General features: G+C 69.7%; 4 protein-coding genes across 11 annotated transcripts in view; all 4 read right to left on the minus strand.

Annotated features, from left to right (window-relative positions):
- Nucleotides 1–371: 371 nt before the first annotated feature.
- Nucleotides 372–6154, minus strand: CCAR2 (cell cycle and apoptosis regulator 2). Its single transcript, XM_035344997.1, has 20 exons — nucleotides 6097–6154; nucleotides 5919–6013; nucleotides 5736–5827; nucleotides 5523–5637; nucleotides 5308–5434; nucleotides 4895–4991; nucleotides 4657–4773; nucleotides 4364–4595; nucleotides 4140–4253; nucleotides 3644–3807; nucleotides 2474–2822; nucleotides 2293–2373; nucleotides 2021–2209; nucleotides 1757–1937; nucleotides 1594–1673; nucleotides 1259–1405; nucleotides 1107–1173; nucleotides 783–1007; nucleotides 498–703; nucleotides 372–425 (listed from the first exon to the last, which is right to left on the minus strand). The coding sequence occupies exons 1-20, from the start codon at nucleotides 6152–6154 to the stop codon at nucleotides 384–386; spliced, it is 2778 nt and encodes a 925-aa protein (XP_035200888.1). The 3' UTR covers nucleotides 372–383.
- Nucleotides 6155–6469: 315 nt separating this feature from the next.
- C22H8orf58 (chromosome 22 C8orf58 homolog) lies at nucleotides 6470–9610 on the minus strand. 3 transcript variants are annotated; one of them, XM_035345115.1, is made up of 7 exons: nucleotides 9429–9564; nucleotides 8462–8577; nucleotides 7435–7917; nucleotides 7212–7345; nucleotides 7041–7119; nucleotides 6764–6867; nucleotides 6470–6677 (listed from the first exon to the last, which is right to left on the minus strand). In XM_035345115.1, exons 2-7 carry the CDS (start codon nucleotides 8505–8507, stop codon nucleotides 6594–6596), a joined length of 930 nt encoding a protein of 309 aa, XP_035201006.1. In that variant the 5' UTR covers nucleotides 8508–8577; nucleotides 9429–9564; the 3' UTR covers nucleotides 6470–6593. The 3 variants fall into 3 exon arrangements, with proteins under 3 accessions (XP_035201006.1, XP_035201007.1, XP_035201005.1); XM_035345116.1 differs by lacking the exon at nucleotides 9429–9564 and adding an exon at nucleotides 8828–9027; XM_035345114.1 differs by lacking the exon at nucleotides 8462–8577 and having other exon boundaries at nucleotides 6471–6677; nucleotides 9429–9610.
- Nucleotides 9611–10171: 561 nt separating this feature from the next.
- On the minus strand, nucleotides 10172–16095 carry PDLIM2 (PDZ and LIM domain 2). 4 transcript variants are annotated; one of them, XM_035345112.1, is made up of 10 exons: nucleotides 15990–16095; nucleotides 14288–14410; nucleotides 13735–13886; nucleotides 13164–13233; nucleotides 12954–13081; nucleotides 12826–12880; nucleotides 11144–11283; nucleotides 10757–10902; nucleotides 10565–10670; nucleotides 10172–10451 (listed from the first exon to the last, which is right to left on the minus strand). In XM_035345112.1, the coding sequence occupies exons 2-10, from the start codon at nucleotides 14378–14380 to the stop codon at nucleotides 10256–10258; spliced, it is 1086 nt and encodes a 361-aa protein (XP_035201003.1). In that variant the 5' UTR covers nucleotides 14381–14410; nucleotides 15990–16095; the 3' UTR covers nucleotides 10172–10255. The 4 variants fall into 4 exon arrangements, with proteins under 4 accessions (XP_035201003.1, XP_035201004.1, XP_035201001.1 ...); XM_035345113.1 differs by having other exon boundaries at nucleotides 14288–14394; nucleotides 15990–16075; XM_035345110.1 differs by lacking the exon at nucleotides 15990–16095 and having other exon boundaries at nucleotides 10757–10908; nucleotides 11150–11283; nucleotides 14288–14734.
- Nucleotides 16096–16631: 536 nt separating this feature from the next.
- Nucleotides 16632–18696, minus strand: part of SORBS3 (sorbin and SH3 domain containing 3) — a 7075-nt gene continuing 5010 nt past the window's right edge. For all 3 annotated transcript variants that reach the window (XM_035345104.1, XM_035345103.1, XM_035345102.1), the window contains exons 14-19: nucleotides 18531–18645; nucleotides 18329–18454; nucleotides 17471–17878; nucleotides 17301–17380; nucleotides 17124–17230; nucleotides 16632–17041 (exon numbers count right to left, since the gene is read on the minus strand). In XM_035345104.1, the coding sequence (XP_035200995.1) occupies nucleotides 16980–17041; nucleotides 17124–17230; nucleotides 17301–17380; nucleotides 17471–17878; nucleotides 18329–18454; nucleotides 18531–18645 (898 nt within the window). In that variant the 3' untranslated portion in view covers nucleotides 16632–16979. The remainder of the gene's footprint in view (nucleotides 17042–17123; nucleotides 17231–17300; nucleotides 17381–17470; nucleotides 17879–18328; nucleotides 18455–18530; nucleotides 18646–18696) is intronic.

An 18696-nucleotide genomic window follows, 5' to 3' on the forward strand; every position in this document is an offset into this window, starting at 1 on the left:
CGGGGGGCTGCCAGGGTTGGGAAAGGCGGTAGAGGGCTTGCACGAAGCACCAAGCTGACCCCTAAGGCTGGGGGCTGCAAAACAAAGAGTGGCAGCCCCAGGGGGGCTGTTCAGTAAAAATAAAAGTCTCTGTCCCTACGCCCGAGGTCAGCTATGGAGCACGGAGCTGTCCTGCCTCCCCTACACCCACGCCGAGGTTTCCCTTACACGAGGACAATTCCTCAGCACAAACCCTGCCCCTTCCTGGGGCTGCCCAGGCTCCAGGTGCCCGGGGGGGGGGGGCTGCCGACCCCAACCTCTGCAGGAAAGGCTCACGGGGAGCTCACGGGGACCCTGCCCGAGGCCGTGGGGGCACAGCCTTCAGCCGCTGGGGACGCGTGGGGTCAGCTGGAGGAGGCCGGTTCCTCTTCTAAGCAGGAGCTGGTCTGCAAGAAAAGAGCCGTGAGCACCACCTGAGCACGCTGCTGCCCGCCGATGAGGGGTGAAGCCCTCAGCACCTTCTCGAGGATGGCCTGGAGCTCCAGCTGCAGGGGGGCCAGGCGCTTTCTGCTCTCCTGCAGCAGCCTCCCCAGGCGCAGCTTCTGCCTCCCGGCCTCCCTCGCCCTCTCCTCCGCCTCGTCCAGGCGCCGCTGGAGGTCCCGCAGCTCCGCCGCCAGCGCCCGGTTGCTCGCCTCAGTGGCTGCCACCCGCAGCTGGCTCTGCTCTGGGGACGCACAGCACCCGTCAGCACCGGGCAGGATGAGGCACGGGGAGCTGGGTCCCCCAGGCGAAGCGGCTCTCACCCAGCTTGGCCTCCAGCGCATGGATTTTGCCCTCCAGGTAGAGCCGGCTGCTCTCCGCCTGCTCCGCCTTCTCCAGCAGCTTCCCCACGTTGAGCACCGTGCCCCCATGGGACACCAGGCCCACGTTGGGACACGGGGGGACCTCCGTCGGGGCAGGAGGCAGCAGAGGAAGGTTCCCTGGAAGAAGGACGACACGAGGCAGGCTCCCCGCAGGGATCGCTGTGCCTCGAGGGGATCCCTCCCTGCTCCATCCATCCCAGCACCTACCTGCGGGCTCCTCCTCGGCTGTGGGGTCAGCGCCGGGCGGCTCCGGCTCCTCGTGGCGGCTGTAGCGAAGGTTTCGGTAGTGGCACAGGGACTGGGTCACCACCCGGTTCACCAGGCGCTTCGCCTGCCGCCGCAACACAGCGCACCCAGGTCAGGGCCGGGAAAAAAAACCCCGAGCTGGAGCCGGGTCCAAGCCCCCCGGCTCTCACCTGCTCCTTGCAGAGGCGCAGCCCCAGCGTCAGGAGGATCCTCTCCAGGTCCCTGCGGTGGAGGTAGCCACAGAAATTCAAGTCGAAGTAGACGAAGGCCAGGAGGGCGTCCAGGGGCAGGGCAGCGCTCGGGTGCAGCTCCTTGGGCTGCCGGAATCGCGGGGAGGGATGGAAGGGGCTGAGCTCACCGTGCCGCCGCGGCACAGACGGAGCACGGGGCGAGTGGGACGGAGGCAGTGACTCACGCTCCTCCCCGGCTCCCCCCGCACGCACGGAGCCTCCCCTCCGTGCTCCGAGCCCTCGGTGGGGCTGGAGGGGGCCAGGGGGGTGCTCACCACGTCCTGTGGGGAGGAGAGCTCCGGCTCCGAGTGGTTGGAGACGTCGGAGCGCACCTCGGCCTCTTCCAGCTTGGCACCTGGGGAAGGGCAGGAGGGAGCACCCCCGGACCTGCAGCCCCCCGGGGAAGGGCTGAGCCCCTGCTCCGTGCCAGCTACGTACCCAACTCCTCCTCTTCCTCCTCTGGGAGCAGAAGCATGCTGCCTTCCAGGCTCAGCACGCACAGCTCATCCGGGGAGTCCTTGGGCTCTGCTCTGCCCTCGCTTTTAGCCCTCTCCTGCTCCCCGCCTGCCGTAGCCACCTCATTGCCCACGGGCTCCTCAGCTTCCTCTTTTGGAGGGTGCTGAGCAGGGGCAGGAGATGGTGAGATGGGGGGCAGGAGATGGGGACAAGGCTCGGTGCCGCGAGGGGTCAGCAGGATCCCACCTTCTCAGCCTCCTCCACCCTGGCAGCCCCTGGAGCCACCTCCCTCGCCGTTTCAGGCTCCCTTTCTCCCTCCGGGTTCTTGTTCTCCAGCGGCTCCTCCTTCTCGGGCAGGGCCAGCAGCGCCTTGTAGAGCTTGTAGCCAAAATCCCGCTGCAGCATCTCCTGGAAGAGCTCGGCCACCACGGCCACCTCGGGAAGGGACAGAGGCACAGGGGGGGACCTGCGTGTGCAGCCCCCCCCCCCCCCGTGCGCCCATGCGGTGCGGAGCCTACCTCGAAGGAGAGCTTCTCCCGCCGCCTCCGGTACTCCAGCAGGGTGTAGAGGGAGATGTTGGAGCAGGCGGCCTCCCCGCGCTGCCTGGCCGAGGGGGGACGGGCGACGAGGGCCAGGTCCCTGGGGGCTTTGGGCTCAGCTACTTCGGGCTCCAGCGGGGGGTCGGTGAGGTCCGTGTGCTGCTCGGGGGTCTCCGTCTGCTAAAAAAAAAAAAGGTGGAAGTGAGGAGGCTGCCAGCTGGGCAGGCCTCTCGCCTTTTCCAAAATGTGGCCGCTCACAGGAAAAGCCACAATTTGGGACATCCGAGCTGCAGCCCTGACAGCCCGACCCACGGCACAGCCTCACCGTCGCGGTGTCCTCCTCCGGCGACGGAGGCAGCGAGCTCCCCTTCTCCTCCCTGAGCTGGCCGGCGGCTTCCCACTCCTCCAGGGACGGCATGCAGCCCCAGACGTCCGGCAGGAAAACCACCACCACCTCCCTGCGGGACGCATCGCCCTCCCGCAGGTACCTGAACTCGGCAAAGCGCACCCTGCGGCACGGCGCGGCACCGTCAGGGCCAGTGCTGGCTAACCCCAACAAAACCTTCCCCTCTTCTGGCCCTCTTCTGGCACAGACGGGCCTGGAGAGGTCGTGCAGACCCTGACGGGTCACACCAAGGCCACCCGCTGTCCCCATTTGAGGGGACACAGAGCGAGACCCAACGTCGTGGCGCTCACAGCCCAGCCCACGCCATGGCTCGAAGCCAGAGCGCGGCTGGGACCGTGCCAAGCCTCCCCCCCCGGCACTGAGCACGGAGCTCTCCCTCTCCCCTCAGCTGTTCCTTCCCCACCGCATCACATGCCGGGCCAGGTTTAAGCAAAATAAAATCAGTTGCCACGGTTACCCGGAGCAGGAACGCTCTCTATATATAAAAATATAGAAAATAGAGCTGCGGTGCCGCGAGCAGAGCCGACGCAGCCGGGCGAGGGCCACGCTTTTTCGCACGGGACAGCCCAGGAGAAAATCAAGTCCTGCCCCTCGCCCTCCTTGCAGCAGCGGGTGCCCTGGGGTCCCAGGAGGGGGACACGAGGCACTGTAAGCCCCCTGCTCCTGGGGATGCTCCCCAAAAAAGAATCAAAGCTGCCAGCGGCTGCTCACCGCGCGGTGTTTGCGCACCCACAGGGATGCGCTCCCAGCACGGGGCTGGGCAGGAGGGCCCACGGTACCCCCAGTTTCCCACAGCACCAGCGGGTAATTGCCGGTTTCTTGCACCACCCACCAGATCCCAGAGCTGAGAGAGCTCCCAGGAGGGGAAGGTTTACCCAGGAGGGGAAGGTTTAACCCCACGCCGCGCTCGCTGCCCCCACTCACCACTTGCTGCAGCCGCTCAGGTCCAGCCCCGCCTGCGCCCTGGCGCAGCGCACGGCCGTGCGGACCAGCACCATGGGGTCGGCCTCGGGGTCAGGGCCGTCCAGCGACGGGGACCATTCCCCTCCGATGAGCACGGCTTCGTCCTCCTTCCTCCCCAGCAGGAACTAGGGAGAGGCAGGTGCTGAGCACGGGCTGTATCGTGACCACCCCCCTTCCTCCCCAAAGCCCCCGTCCCCAGGATTTTGCAGAGCCCCCAGATTTTTTTGCAGAGCCCCCAGAATTTTTTTGCAGAGCCCCCAGAATTTTTTTGCAGAACCCCCCGATTTTTTTGCAGAGCCCCCAGAATTTTTTTGCAGAGCCCACCGCAGCAGAAATCACGGCAGAGGCCAGCGTGCCACCAAGCCTCCTCTCCCGAGGGTTTTCCCCTGAATTCCCCAAGGAATTCAGCCCAGCCAGGACTGTGAGGCCAAGCACCGCAAGCTCTCCGGGCGCACACCTTGATCTGCTTCGTCGGGTGCTCGGGAGCCTCCCTTGGCTCATCGGCCTCGCCGACGTAGAGCAGACAGGTACGGTAAAACTCCTCCAGGCCCGGGGAGGACAGCAGCAGCACCTGCGGGCACAGCAGACACCCCGGGGACATCGGGGACGCCACCACCTCGAGAGCCGAGCTGGGCACGGAGACCCGCAGCATCTCTTTTCCTTTGGGTACCGTCACCTCACCTTGGCGCTGAAGGCAGAATCGGTGTCGTGGGGAGCGGGGTCCTGCTCAGCACCCACCTGGGGCTCCGGCACCTCGTCGGGGTCAGCCACCAGGATGCGGCTGCGGTGCCGGAGGCTCAGGGGCTGCCCGAGGGGGAAGGCGTCCAGCCAGCGCAGGCGGATGTCGTAGAAGCCACCGGGCAGCGGGATGCTGCAGTAGCGCCGCAGGACCTCCATGGCATCGCAGGAGGGGCTGGGGGCAGGGGTCAGTGGTGCTGCGGGGTGTGGGAAGGGTCCTGAGCGCCGGCGCTCACCTGTCCGGGGCGTAGGGCGCCAGGTGGACGCGGTACTGCGGCACGTCGTGGCGTGGTTTCTTTGCTGCCCAGGGCTCGGCACCTTTCTGCTTCCTCTTCTTGGAGTCCGAGTCGTCCCTGCGGCCGTGAGGGTGAGAAGGGGGGGAAAAAGTCACCAGGAGCAGCACGGAGCTGGTTGTGATGGGTTTTATGGAACCAAACCCAGGGATCTCCCCCCAGGACAGCGCCGCGGCCTTACCGTCTGCCCGCGTCGCTCCTGGCCCTCGCTCCTCGCCCCGGCTGCCTCCCCAGGTGGCTCAGGGGAATGGACGGGGGCGACGGGAAGAAGTTCACTGCTGGGGGAAGGGAACAGGAATAAGAAGAGGTGGCGGAGACGTTCTGCCCCCAGGAAACCTAAAGGCCGGCAGCATCCCCTCGTCGGGTGGGCGAGGGGCTCACAGCATCCCCGGGGCGGCTTTGAGGGGAGGCAGGAGGCACCGGGGCAATCCGCGATGCTCAGGACATGGTGACACGAGGCATCACCAGGACAATCTGAGATGCCCAGGACATCCGTGACACCCAGGGCATCACCAGGACAATCCCCAGTGCCCAGGACACCTGTGACACCCAGGACATCACCAGCACAACCCGTGGCACACGGGGAGCACTCACGTTTCTGCGGGCAGAGCGGCGGGACGCGGTGAGACTGGAAGAGCAGCTGCGGCTGGGCGCCGAGGATGCCCTGCTTCTGCCCCAGGGACGCCGCGTGCAGGAGCGGGGCCGGGGCTTTCAGCAGAGGCTGGGGGATGGAGCAAAACAGGGGGGCGAGGTGGGACAGGGGGGCTGGGGGACGGAGCAGCCCCCGGGGGTGGTCTCACGGCGGGTACCTGGTTGGAGAGCGTCTGCACCTTGAGCGCATTCCATGGCACCGCCTGCCCGGGGCTGTAGGCGGCTTTCACCAGCACCTTCTCGCCGATTTGTGGCACCCGGCCCTTCACCACGCTGACCGGGGGGGCACAGCGGGGGGGGGGGTCCCCATCAGCGGATGGGGGAGCTGCCCCTTGTGCCCCCCACCCCGTGCGCCCCTCCCCAGCCCGTACCTGAGCTGGAAGAAGACCTCCTCGTCCACCACCCCGAAGTAGTCGTGCAGGCTGCTGACGACCCCGATGAAGACGCGCTGCTTCTCGCCCACCTGCCCGGCGGAGGAGACCCTCGTGCTGGGGGGGGGCACTCATTTTCGGGGAGGGTCCCCCCCCCACCTCTCCAAAAAGCCATGCACCCACCTGCAGGTGCCGCGTGCCCTGCAGCAGCTCGGGAGGCACCGGGGGGGTCAGCAGGCCCGGCGGCGGCCCCAGCAAGGAGGAGGAGTGGGGGGGCCCTATAGGAGAGGGGGGAGTCAGCCAAAATTTTGGGGGGCCCCCAAAACTTCTCCAAAACCTCCCCAAAATCACCGCTGCGTACCTGGGAAGGGGCCCCCTGGAGGGCGGGGGGGAGGCGGCTGCCACTTGAATTGGGCCATTTTTGGGGCGGGGGGGAGGTTACGGGGAGGGGGGGGGTAAGGGGTGGGGGAAGGGCGGGGGGGATTTTGGGGCGGGGGGGGCCGCAGGCAAAGGGGGCGGAAGCGGCGCAGCCCGAGCCGCGCGCCAGAGCGCACCGCCGGATGTGACGGCAGGGGGCGAGAGCTCCAGCGTGACGTCACGGTAGGGGAGGGGAGGGAAGGGGGAGGCGTGACGTCATCGAGGGACAACACAGCAAACGGCCGGAGAAATGGTGGAAAAAGCTTTTATTGAGAGAAAACTGGGGAGAAGGGGGGTGGGGGGGGGGTGCGCCTGGACGGGGACCGGCCCCAGTGCGGCGTGATGTGGTTCGGAGGGTTGTGACGTCATCCGGCGGGGTGTGACATCATCCGGGGGGTGCGACATCATCCGGGAGTCGAGGGGTGGGGGGGGTCCCCGGCCCTACCGGCAGCGGCTGCCCCGCAGGGAGCGCCGGGCCAGGCGGGTGAGCAGCACCTTGACGCGCCCCCAGTGCGAGCGCCCGTCCTGCGGGGGGAGGCAGCGGTCACCAGGGGCGGGGGGGGATGGGGGAGGGCTCAGGGGACCCCCCTACCCGCCCCCAGACCCCTTACCTTGTCTGGGGACGGGGCGCCCAACCCGCTCTCGGAGGGGTCCAGCAGGCTGGGGGAGCTGGCGGAGTGCACCCATCTCCTCCGGCACAGTGCGGGGTCAGGGGCTGCGGGGGGATGGAGGTGGGGTTGGGGACAGGACCCGTATACTGGGGACAGAACCAGTGTTGGGGACAGAACCCACATGTTGGGGACAGAGATGGGGTCAGGGACAGAGCCCCCAGTGGGGACAGAAGCCGGTGTCACCCCGGTGTCACCCCCCACGGCATGCCCCATTCACCTGGCGCATGGCTGTCAGAGCACGAGCGCGCCCGGAACCGCTCGCCTCTCCACGTGGCCGGATCCTGCTCCCTAGTGGGCTACGAGCGAGGAGAGGCAGGGTGTAAGCAGGGACCCCCTCCTCACACCCCATAAACCCCACGTGTCCCCGTCCTTCAGCCCCGGCCCTCACCACGGTGCCGGCGCGCCGGGCGCCCGCCGCTTGCTGCCGGAGCAGCCGGTTGTCCTGCTGCAGCCGCGCCACGCGCTCCAGCATCTGGCAGATGTGCTCCAGGTACCGCAGCCCCTGCCCCGGCACCGCCGCCTCTGCCGCGGCCTGGGGGCGAGAAACGGCTCCAGGGAAGTGTGGGGGCCGAGACACCCCCTTGTTGCTCCCCCTCGTTGCTCCCTGGCACGCACCCCGGCTGCTTCGGGCTCCTCGGTGCTGAGCTCCCGGGGTTCCCCAGTGCTGCTGGTGCTGCGCCGGCTGAGCTGCCGCTGCCTCCTGCTGCGCTGCTGCCCTGGCTTCCTGCTGGCCGAGCGGCTGCGGAGGGGCCGGGGGGGCTCAGCACCACGTTCCCCTCCCGGGGGGCTCTTCGGGGGGTCCCCACGGGCTGGCTGGAAGCCGTCGAGGGAGAAGCTGCTCTCGGAGCCCAGCGGGGTGGAGGGCGAGTTCTCGTTGCTCGCCATCTCCACCCCGGAGTCCTCCGACTCCGATTTGAGGAGTCGCCCGCTCGCCTGGGGGCTGCCGGGGGCTGGCCGGGGCTGCGGGGGGCCCCAAGCGCCCGATTCCTCGCTGCTCATCCCCACCGGGGGGCTCCGGGGGCTCTCGTGCAGCCGACGGTAGACGCTGGCGGACGTGCGCACCACGCAGCTCTCCGCCGTCTCCCAGGGACCATCTGCGGGGGTGAGGGATGCCGGGGGGGGGGGGGGGGGGCCGCCGGAGGGGGGTCCCGGGGGGCATCACATGCAGGGCACGGAGCCAGCTGACCCCACAGGAGGGGTGCACACAGCTGGCGTGGGCTAGCACTGCTCCCATCGTGGCTGCTGGCCCCATGCCCTGCCCCGAGGCCGCTGGAGCCGTTGCCACCCGTGCCTGGGGACCCCTCTCCAGAGGGAGCCCCTGTGTGGGGTGCTCAGCTGACACCAGCACCCTGCCAGACTGCAGAACCGGCTTCCCCCGCTGCAGGACAACCCCAGGCACCTCCAAATCCTCGCTGAACCCCAACCCTATACGCTCAGCCCCAGCTGGGCCACATTCTGCAGCCACCACCCTGCACCCCAGGACGTGATGGCAGCCTCAGCCCTCGCCTCCCTTCCCACCCGGACACGGCACAGGGCTCGGGGAGGTGGGGAGCGAAGCCTCTGCTCTTTCCCCCCCTTCATGCACCCAAATCAGGGCGTGGAGCTGCCCACCCCCCCGGCCAGCCCCCACACACTCACAGCAGCTGCACCTCCTTTTCCAGACGGCGCGGGAGCCACCCCACATCGCCAAGAGCCGAGTGCCGGCCGCGCGTCCCGGCGCTGCCTTTTATACCCGCCCCAGCCGGAGCCGGGCCCTGTATCCAGAGGCACCTCATTACCGGACTGGTTCCCAACTGGTTCCCTTTGGGATTTTTGGGCTGGGTGATACTGGCTGGGCCGGTGGTTAGGGCTCCCTCCCCATCCCAGACGGGGAGGCGAGAGGGTGATTTGGGCGCTTCAAGGCTGCAGGCAGACAGCCGGGTGCCGGGGGAACCTCGCCGCGCTCCCACGTCCCTGCCCTCTCCGCCCGGTCCAGGGGCTCGCTCCTGCCCTGCATCCACTCACCGCGGGTCCCTCGGGGGCTGGGAGGGCTCAGCACGGCGCTGGGGCCATGGCGGTGGCCTCGGGGACAATCCTGCCTTTCAGCAGCCCCCGAGGGCCGCGCACATCCCAGCAATGCCGCTCCCACGCGCCCGGCTTCCACGGGCTCCCGGCGCGCTGCGTGGGCACTGCGGGACGGATCCTGCCCAGCCCCTGAGCACCCCCTCGGAAGGTTTAAGAGGGGATCGTGCCCTGCATCAGCTCTGTGGGACGGGGTCCTGGCTGCAGAGATAGGCTGGGAGCTGCTAAACCTCGCCCAGCAGGGGGGACCTGTTGACCTTGACCCCAGCACTGCGTGCTTGAAGGCAAACTCCCAGCACAACCAACACCCTGGGGCCCCCCTGCCAGCACAAACACCTCAAATTAGTGCTGTTGGGGGCCCCCAGGACACCCACCCAGCACAAATTAGGGCTGTCGGATCCCCTAGAACACCCACCCAGCACAGACACCATAATTTGGAGCTGCTGGGAACCCCCAGGGCCCCTCCCCGGCACGGATAGCTCAGCGAGGGCCCCTTCCAGCAGGACCTCGGCACACCGGGGACGCCCCCCCCCCAAAAGCTCACCGCGCCCCCGGAGCGGCTCCACGCTGAAGGCTCCGCGGCGGCGAAGCATCCCCGGCACCGGGGTGGGCGCACGGGGCAGGGCGCACCGGGGTGGGCGCACGGGGCAGGGCGCACCGGAGTGGGCGCACCGGAGTGGGCGCACGGGGCAGGGCGCACCGGGGGAGGGCAGAGGGGCCAGCCCGACCTCTCCTCGGCCTCTTTATGGGGCCGGGCTGTGGGGCGGCACGGCCCCGGGGCGGGGCGGGGGCGGCCGGGGGGGTTTGGCCGCCCCCTGCCCGTGCCGCAGCCCAGCGGTGGGAGCGCTTTGGGGCTTTGGCACGGGGCGGTAACAGCAAAGCCATCTCCGTGCAAACAGGCACGCGGGGCAGAGATAAGAGCTCCTGGATCCTCGGTGGGACAAAGGCCCCTGATAACAGCCCCGCAATAAAACGCCGACACCCCCGCCTGCCCCCGCTGCCCCGCACAGACCAGACCCGGGCGTGGAGCAGGTATATATTATATTTATATAGAGATCTGCTTTAATTCCTCGGAGCAGCCCTTCGAAGGCAGGGTGCGAAGCGGTGCCAGCCCCCTCTCTGGTGCCTACGTGCTCAAGCGTCCCCACGACCCCCGTGACCCCCGTGTCCCCTGTGTCCCTGCGGCTGCCGCCGGTGACAGCGAGGGTCCCCATGGCACAGCCAGGCTGAGACCCGACCCCACTCATCGCACACCCAACCTGGCCAAGCCCCCCCAGGTGCCCCCACCCCACCAAAGCAGCGGGGCCACCGGGGTGCCGCGGGTGCCCTCTGCTCCCCGCGGCGGCAGGGGACGCGGGTGGCAGAGGGGGCTCAGGATGGGGTGGGTGCAGGGGGGGCGCTGGGCCCCCCCAGAGCGCCCTGGTAGCGCAGGCGGGCGTGCTTCTCGCAGTACATCTCGTCGCCCACCCAGAAGTGTCCCCGCATCTTCAGGTTGAGGCCGCAGTCGGAGCAGGCGTAGCAGGCCGGGTGCCGGTAGCGACCCTCCTGGATCCTCACCGCTTGCGTCCTGGGGAGGGGGGCAGGTGGCTTGGGGTCACCCCACGTGTCTTCCCCCCGCCCCCCCCGACCTCATCCCATCTGTCTATCCGCCCCTGCCACCCCCCGGGTGCCCCCACTCACGCGATGCTGCTGCCGCACTTCTCGCACGTGTGCAGCTTCTGGACGCCGGCCACCGGCTTGCGGGCGCTGGGCGAGAGCCGGCTGGGGAAGGGAGCTGCAGGGCCGGCTGTGGGGGACACGAAGCCCTCAGGGTGCTGCTGCCAACCCCTTTCCCCCTTCCCAGGCTCCCCATTTTCTCCCCGCGCCCCTCACCTCCTCCCTCGTCCTCCAGAGCCTCCTGCAGCAGGCGGAAGGTGCTGGATTGCCGCGGGGCCGCCCGCAGCTCCCGGTTCTCCTGCAGCATCTTGTACACCTCCGAGTCCTCCTCCAAGCGCCTCATGGCCGGCTCGGGGCCCGGGCTGCTGGAACGGCACCGCAGGGAAGGGACGGGGACGGGGGGGGCTCCGGGCACCCGAATCGGCCGCGCTGCACCCGCTGCCCGCACCTGCCCCAGCCTGCCCGAAAAACCTCCCACACCCCGACCTGCCTCGCAGGTGCGTTAACTCTTTGCAGGGCTCCCTCGGAGAGGTTGAACCCACGCCGGGTGGGCTGGGGGCTTTCCTGCCTCCATCCTGGCCAAAAAAAAACCCTTCTCCCTACCTGTTGCGGGGGCCGGGGGAGGGCGAAGGCAGGCGCTGCTCCCTGCCCATCTCCCAGAGGTTGGGTGGCGATGGTGGCTGGGGGGAAGGAGGCAGGAGAGGCCCCGGGGAGCTGTTGTGGTGGCTCAGGCTTCCTGGCTCCTGGCACGGGGAGAGAGGGGCCGTGAGAGCACCGAGGGGGCCGGGGGGTGCTGTAGGAGCCCTGCTCCAGCCCGTGCCCCCCCAGCCCCAGGAGGGATGGATGGATGAGGCCGCGTGGCTCGGTGCGGGGCTGCTCCCTGTGCCGTAACCCTATGCCTGCGCCCGTCCCCTCCCCAGCATCTGCTCCTGCTTAGCGGCGAGGCAGGAAAGGCAAAGCCCCGATAAGTGGAAGCCGATGTTTCCGAGATGTTCCCGGGAGCAGCCGCCACGCAGACACAAACCCCGGCAGGAACCGCGGGGACGGGGACGAGGAACCCACGCACGGCCCCGCTGCCCCTGCCCGGACCCCGTGGGGATGGAGAGAGGCGGCACCGAGGCTCCGCAGGGCCACGGGAGGGTGAAGAAGGAGCTAAAATTAGGCCCGGGTGGAGCTGGGCGCCTTGGCCTCATCCGAGCAGCCCAGCGCCAAGCCGCCCTCGGGTGCAAGGCGAGGCAGGATCCGAGGGAGGCTTCGCCCCTCGCCACCGCTTTGGGGTCCCGGCGCTTCCAGGGGCACCCCAGCAATGGGATGCTCTGCCCCAGCCACGTCAGGGTGGCTCCGGGGCAGGGAGGGACCCAGCGGGGCCGACACCAAAGCAAATAAAGAGCAACGGGGGGGGGAAGGAGGGAGCGGGAGGGCTGCGGGAGCCAAGGGGCGGCCGGGGCCGTGGCCAAAGGCAGCTGGAACAGGCGGCGCTCGGGGCCACCGCGCTTCCCGATTTGGGCTTGGAAAACATCCCCGGGACAGAGGGGAAGGGAAGGCGGGGAGGCAAAGCCTCCCGAAACCACATCGGGGAGGAGAGCTGGGGGGGCTGCAGGCACCCCGGGACCGGTCGGGGCGGCGGGGGAGACACCGCAGCCCCCCCCGGGCACCCAGGCGGCACCTGGCACACAGCAGGCAGGCGGGCACAGCCGGGGGTGCGCCGGGTCCCTGCCCTGGCAACCAACGCCCCGGCCCCCCCCCAAGCCCTCCCCAAACTGGTTTGGCCTCCCCAGCCTCGGCGCTGCTGCCAAGAGGCCGGGTAGGAGCGAGGAAAACATCCCAGGGCGGCGCGCCGGTGCCCAAGGGGCTGGGGGTGCCGGCGAGCACTGGCGGCACCGGCGGCGGGGCCGATGTGGCCCCTGGGGCAGAGCGGGGGGGGGGGGGGGAAAAGGTGGCCATGGGGCTGCGAGGGGGCACGGGGGGTGCAAAGGGCAAAGATTTGGGGTGTAAATGGGCACGGGGTGGGGCTGGAAAAGGCAGATTTGGGGTGTAGATGGGCATGGGTGGGGCTGGAAAGGGCAAAGATTTGGGGCTGGAAAGAGCTAAGATTTGGGGCTGCCAAGGGGCGTGGTGAGGGGGTGCAAGGGATGATGGTGTGGGGCTGCAGAGAGCCAAGTTTTGGGGCTGCAAAGAGCTAAGATCTGGGGTTGCAAAGGCTGCCAGTGCACAGATTCACCCCAAGCAACCTCCCAGGCACCTTTTCCTGTTCCCCCCGAAGCCTCCCCCAGCTCCCCGCTCACCTGGGGCAGGCCGGGACGTGGCAGCTCCTCGGGCGCGCTGGGCAGGGGCTGGGAGCTGTGGGGAGAGCACGGGGCCATCAGGGGGGGGCTGATCCTGGCCGGATCCTGCCCGTGTCCCCCAGCCTTACCCGTGGCCACCAAGCCCCAGCTCGCCCCGGCCATTGGCGAGCCTTGGGCTGGGGGAGATGGGGCTGACGGGCTGGGGGGCGAAGGGTGGGGGTCTCCAGGAGCCTTCCTCCCGCATCCTCACCGTGTCCTGGGGAGGGAAGGGGAGATGTCGGCAGCTGGAAGCGGCCCCGGGGAGGGGACACGGCGTGCGGGGGCTCCTTGGGTCTCACCTGGAAGCGCGCGGCCAGCCTGTCCGGAGAGCTGTCCCCGTTGGTGTGGCTGGGAGAGGGCAGCGGGAACCTGGGGAGGGGGCAGAGTGAGGGGTCCCGCACCTTCCTTGGGATCCCGTCCCCCCCCCACCATCCTAAAAGAGCCACTTAGGGCTGGCGAGCGCCCCGGGGGAGCGGTATGAGAGGAATGCCGCCGGGGTTGTGGCGTTTGGGTGGTGTCCAAAGCCCTCAGCGCTTCCCCACCCTGCTTGAAGAGGGGCTGAGAACAGGGCGAGAGAGGGGGGCATGGGGACGGGCAGCCCCCAAATGGGCCCGTTCCCCCCCAAATCTCACCCCCCGGGGCTGCGGTGAGAGGCAGCACCGGTCGGCCAGGTAACGGCTGCCAGGGCTGCCCGGCTTCGTTACCACCCGACGCTTTAATTAGAGAGCTGCGACAGGCTCACCGCAGGGATGGCGCAGCCCCGAGAGATGCCGGAGGGGAAAAACAACCCCAAACCCCGCAGGGAAACCGAGGCACGGTGTGGGGACGCGGCTCTGCGGGGACCCTTCCCGTCCCCGTCCCCTCGCCCACCTCTCCACCTGCAGCCGGAGCTGCCCGGGGCTCTGCTTGATCTTGTTCTGCGCCTCCACGTTGAGCATCTCGGCCGCGCTCTCCCCGTTGATGGAGACGATGACGTCCCCCGGGCGGAGGTCGCCCGCGGCCGCCTTCCCCTGCTCCATCACCTGCAAGGAGAAGGGGACAAGGGGACAAACCCGACGGGGTCACAGCCACCGGGCACCGGGGCAGCGGCTCTGCGCTCCTCGTGCGCCTCCATCGCCAAGGTCGCGGCACTCGGTGGGCGCGCCCCATCCCCACCCACAGCACCCCCTCCCCAAATCCCCCTTACCCACAGCCTCCCCCCATCCCCAGCCCTCCCAAAACAGCGCCAGCCCCCCCACAAGGTGCACGGGACAAGGACAGACAGACCCCCCCCCGGCACCAGCCCAGCCTGCGTGGGGCCGGCGGCCGTTCCCACGGAGCGCCATCCCTCGAGGACGGCAAACAGGATCCGCTCCCACAGCAGCCAGTCGGGCAGCCCGGCTCAGCACCCGCCCAGCACCCCGGCCCGGAGGGGAGCTCCTACCTTGGAGACGGTGATGGGCTTCCCGAAATCTCTTCCCCCCGTGATGCGGAAGCCCCACGGGGCCGGGCCGGCCAAGGTCACGGTCACCGGCATGGCAGCGGGCGGCTCTGCGCGGGCAGGGGGCTGCGGCGTCAGGAAATTTGGGGTGCCGAGGGGATGGGGCAGAGGGGAGCCCCTAACCCCACACCGCAGGGGTCCCGGCAGCGGGGTGCTGGGCCCCGGCAGCGCCTTCCTTCCGGGGAGGGGACCCGCGGCTTCGCGCCGTCGCAGGGTGCCAGCAGCCACCGCTTCCTCTCGCCGCCCCCCTGGCCCCGGATGAAGCCGGTGGCTTCCTCCCCACCGCGGCCCCGTGGGGACGAGGGGGTGCTCAAGCTGTGTGCTCATGGAACTGTGGGGTCAGGGGATCGGGGGATCAGTTTGGGGAGGAATCGGGGAATCAGGGAATCGGGAAATCGTGGGCCCACAGAACCATGGGATGGGTTGGGTTGGAAGGGACCCATTCCCAATCTCCAACCCCAATCTTCCCTCTCTTGGTCTGAAGCCTTTACCCCGTGTCCCAGCACCGCAATCCCCGATAAAGGTCGCCCCGGGGCCTCGTGCGAGGCAGGAAATCGGCGCCTTGGCAGCGAGGCCGGCGGGCGGCACGGCGCAGCAGGGCCAAGCCAGCGGGGTTTGGAGGGGAGGCTGCGGCCAGCTGGGGAAGGAGGCACAAGCCCGGGCCCCGGGGGCCCCGAACCGAGTCCCCCGCCCTGCAGCCCAACGGGAGCTGGAGGATGCTGAGGGTGTCCCCCACAGGCGGCGCGGGGTCCCCGTGGTGCGCAGGGAGCGTGGCAGCCCTCAGTTTCGGTGGCATCAGTGGGAAGGGGCAGCCCCTGCCCTAAAGGTTGGGGCTGGCAGCCCCCTCCCCGTCCCCTCGTCCCGAGGCAGCCCCGGGAGCTGGGCACCGCGTCCGCAACCGCCGGGGAAGGCATTTTAAAAATCCCAGGCTCACAAAGAGGGGCTTGAGAGGCTGCCCGGAAGAATTTCCTGGGCTGGGCTTTGCAGCGGCGGGAGGAAACCCCAAACCCCCTCCCCAACCCCTGCCTGGGGCAGCATCCCTGCGCGGCGAGGCCGTGCCCATCACCCATCTGCGTGCAGACCCCGAGCCCCCCTCCGTCCCCTACACCCCAAATCCATCCCCTTCACCCCGCATCCCCCCCCTGCACCCCAAATCCGACCCCATTACCCCCTCCCACGCCCTGCACCCCGCCGGCAGCTCCTGCGCCCCTGCGCACAGCGGTGCCTTTGTGGCCGCCGCGCCTGGCGGTGCCACCGCAGCGGGCCAGGGGTGACAGCGGGTGACAGGCGATGCCAGGGGGACGGGGGGACAGCGGGACACACCTGCGGGACCGGCTGCCCTCAGCCCACCGGGGGGAGAGGCGACAAAACCCAGGGTACCCCCAGCACCAGCACCCCCGACGGGGACGGTGCCAGCGGGACCCCGACGGCTGCGCTGCAGCCTCCCGGCACCGGCTCCCCGCTGCCCCCCGACCCCTGTGCCCCCCGACCCCGCTGTCCCCGACCCCTCAGCCCCCCGATCCCACTATCCCCGACCCCTCAGTCCCCCGACCCCGCTGTCCCCGACCCCTCTGCCCCCCACCCCGCTGCCCCCAGCCCCTCCGCCCGGCTCCCCCCGCCGCCCCCCGGTTCCGGGCGCACTCACCGGCGGCGGCCGAGCCGGGGGCCCCGTGGGGCTGCGGAGCCGAGCGGGGCCCCGGTGGCGGCGCCGCCCCCTCGGAAGGGGCCGGCGGAGCCCGGCGGGGCCGGGCCGGGCCGGGAGGCGGCGGCTCCGCAGCGCCGTCTGGGGGCACGGCAGCCCCGACGGGGCGCACGGTGTGGGGCGGCGAGGGGGGGGGGGGGGGGGGCAGGACCCTGCCCCTATTTTTTTTTTAGGGGGGAGGCACTGAGGGCCAACATGTTGCTGTCCCGTGGGACTGTCACACCCCCTGCAGCATCGGGGATGTGCTCCGGCAGAGCCCCGAGATGCACTGCAGCCCCCCCGGCCCCCCCCCCCCCGCACCACTGCAACCCCCCACGCATCTGCAAGGCCTCGTGTGCGCTGCTGCGAGTCCCACAAGCACCACTAAAATCCCCCAGGAGCACCACTGCAACCCCAGAAACACCACTGCAGCCCCCCCCAGCACCCCTAAAATCCCCCCCAAGCACCACTGCAGCCCCACGCAGCATCACCCCTAACCCCCCATATGGCCACTCGCCGTCACCACCACGCAGCCCCACGGCTCCACACGTCCCCGTGGGCACCCCAGCTCCCTCCCGTCCCGGCACCACCAGGCAGGGCCTCGGCTCGGGCTGAGCAGAGCTTTAATGGTGGAAAAGAAGCAAAGGCACGCGTGGCACGGCCCCGGGTCGGCGTCTCGAGTCGCAGCCGTCACAGCCGGGCCGGGGAACCACCGGGGACCCCCCCCACCCCCCGGCACCATCCGGAGAGGGAAGGAGAGGCACGGCCACCGGGGCGGTGGGCGATAAGGCACCGGGCAGAGGCGAGGAGGGGTCGGGTTAAGGCACTGGGCGGAGGATTGGTCCCTGTTAGAGGCACCCCATAGGGGCAGCAGGAGCTGGAGGCGCTTCGTGTCCCCATGGGAGGCCACGGGGGGGCTGGTGGGGCCGTGGCTCCTCTGCTCCGCGCCGCGGCTCACACAGGCGCCACGTAATTGCCGGGGAAAGTGCCGAATTTCTGCGTCCTCCTGGACACCCCTGGGGAGAAAGGCGAGGCAGTGAGGCCGGCGGCGGCGCCCCCCCCCGAGCTGTCCCCAGCCCGTCCCCATCGGCCACGCACCCACGAACCAGCCGTCGTCGCACTGCTGCATGACGTCCACGTGGTCCCCTTCCTGCAGCTCCAGCTCGTCGGCGTTTTGGGGCCGGTACTGGTAGAGCGCCCGGTACCTGCGGGACGCCGTGGTGAGGGGCCGCCAGCCCTGCGCGGGGACACCGGGACCCTCCCGGCCCTACTTACGGGGTCCACTGGATTTCGGAGCCGTTGTAGGATGGGGCGGGTGCAGGGTGGGCGCTGGCGGGTGCCCCCACGGCTGGGCGCTGCGGGGGGAGAGAAGGGAGAGGTGTTATGGGGCAGCACCCCCAGCCCTAATAGGGACGGGGATGGGGGCTGCAGTGGGGGCAACTCACCTGCTCGGGGGGCCAGGCGAGGGCCGGTGAGGGGCTTGGGGCCGGGGCTCCAGCAAGGGGCAGCTTTGGGGAGGGGGGAAAGGCGAAACCGAGGTGGTGGGGTGAGGATGGGCACCCACTGGGATCACCAGGAGACCGCTCCGACACCCGCCGGGGGGTCCCGGGGGAGCTGGCGGAGAGCTGGGGGCCACGGGGGCCGGGGGAGTGCTGCGGGGACGGGGACACGGCCGGGAGCCGGGGGCTGGCGGAGGCGGGCGAGGGCGGGAAGTCGTCGGCGGAGGCTTTGACCCTTGGCTCCTTCAGCACCTGCACGTAGGTGGCGGGGAAGATGCCCTGGCGGCTGGTGCCTGAGATGCGCCCCTCGTACCAGTTCTCGTCCACCCTGCGCACCAGGCAGACCCGCTCACCCTGCGGGGGGGGAAAGGGAGCATGGGTTAGCTTGGCACGGCTCGGCACGGCTCGGCATGGCTCAGCACGGCTTGGCATAGCTCGGCACAGCTTGGCACAGCTTAGCTCGGCACAGTTTGGCACGGCTCGGCACGGGCCAGCTCAGCTTGGCACAGCTCGGCATGGCTCAGCATGGCTCAGCATGGCTTGGCACAGCTCACACGGCTTGGCATGGCTCAGCATGGCTCAGCACAGCTCGATGCAGCTTGGCACGGCTCGGCACAGCTCAGCACAGCTTGGCACAGCTCAGCATGGCTCAACACAGCCTGACACAGCTCAGCACAGCTCAGCACGGCTCGGCACGGCTCAGCACAGCTCGGCACGGCTCGGCACGGCTCAGCAAAGCCTGGCACAGCCCGGCACGGCTTGGCACAGCTCGGCACAGCCCGGCACGGCTTGGCACAGCAGTACCTTACGGAAGGAGAGCTCGACGGGCAGCTCCCCGCGGAAGTTGTAGAGCGCCAGGGCCTCGCCGTACTCCAGCACCTGGATGCTGGGCGCCTTGATGGGCTTGGGCACCTCGGTGGGGGGCAGCACCTGGGGCAGGGGCACAGGGGCCGATCAGCTCTGGGCTCCCCAAACCCGCCCGTCCCCCCGGCAGCCCCCTCCTCACCTCCACGTAGTTGGAGGGGAAGATGCCCACGCGGCCGTGGTGCTCGCCCTCCAGCCAGTTCCTGTCCACCTCCTTGTGGATGTAGACGATGTCCCCCTTCTGCAGCGTCAGCTCCCTGCGAGCGCCAGCGCTCAGGGACACCGGCACCGGGTGGGGGGGGGGGGGG

The sequence above is a fragment of the Oxyura jamaicensis genome, chromosome 22 (genome assembly GCF_011077185.1).
Source record: "Oxyura jamaicensis isolate SHBP4307 breed ruddy duck chromosome 22, BPBGC_Ojam_1.0, whole genome shotgun sequence".
NCBI classification, from domain to species: Eukaryota; Metazoa; Chordata; class Aves; order Anseriformes; family Anatidae; genus Oxyura; species Oxyura jamaicensis.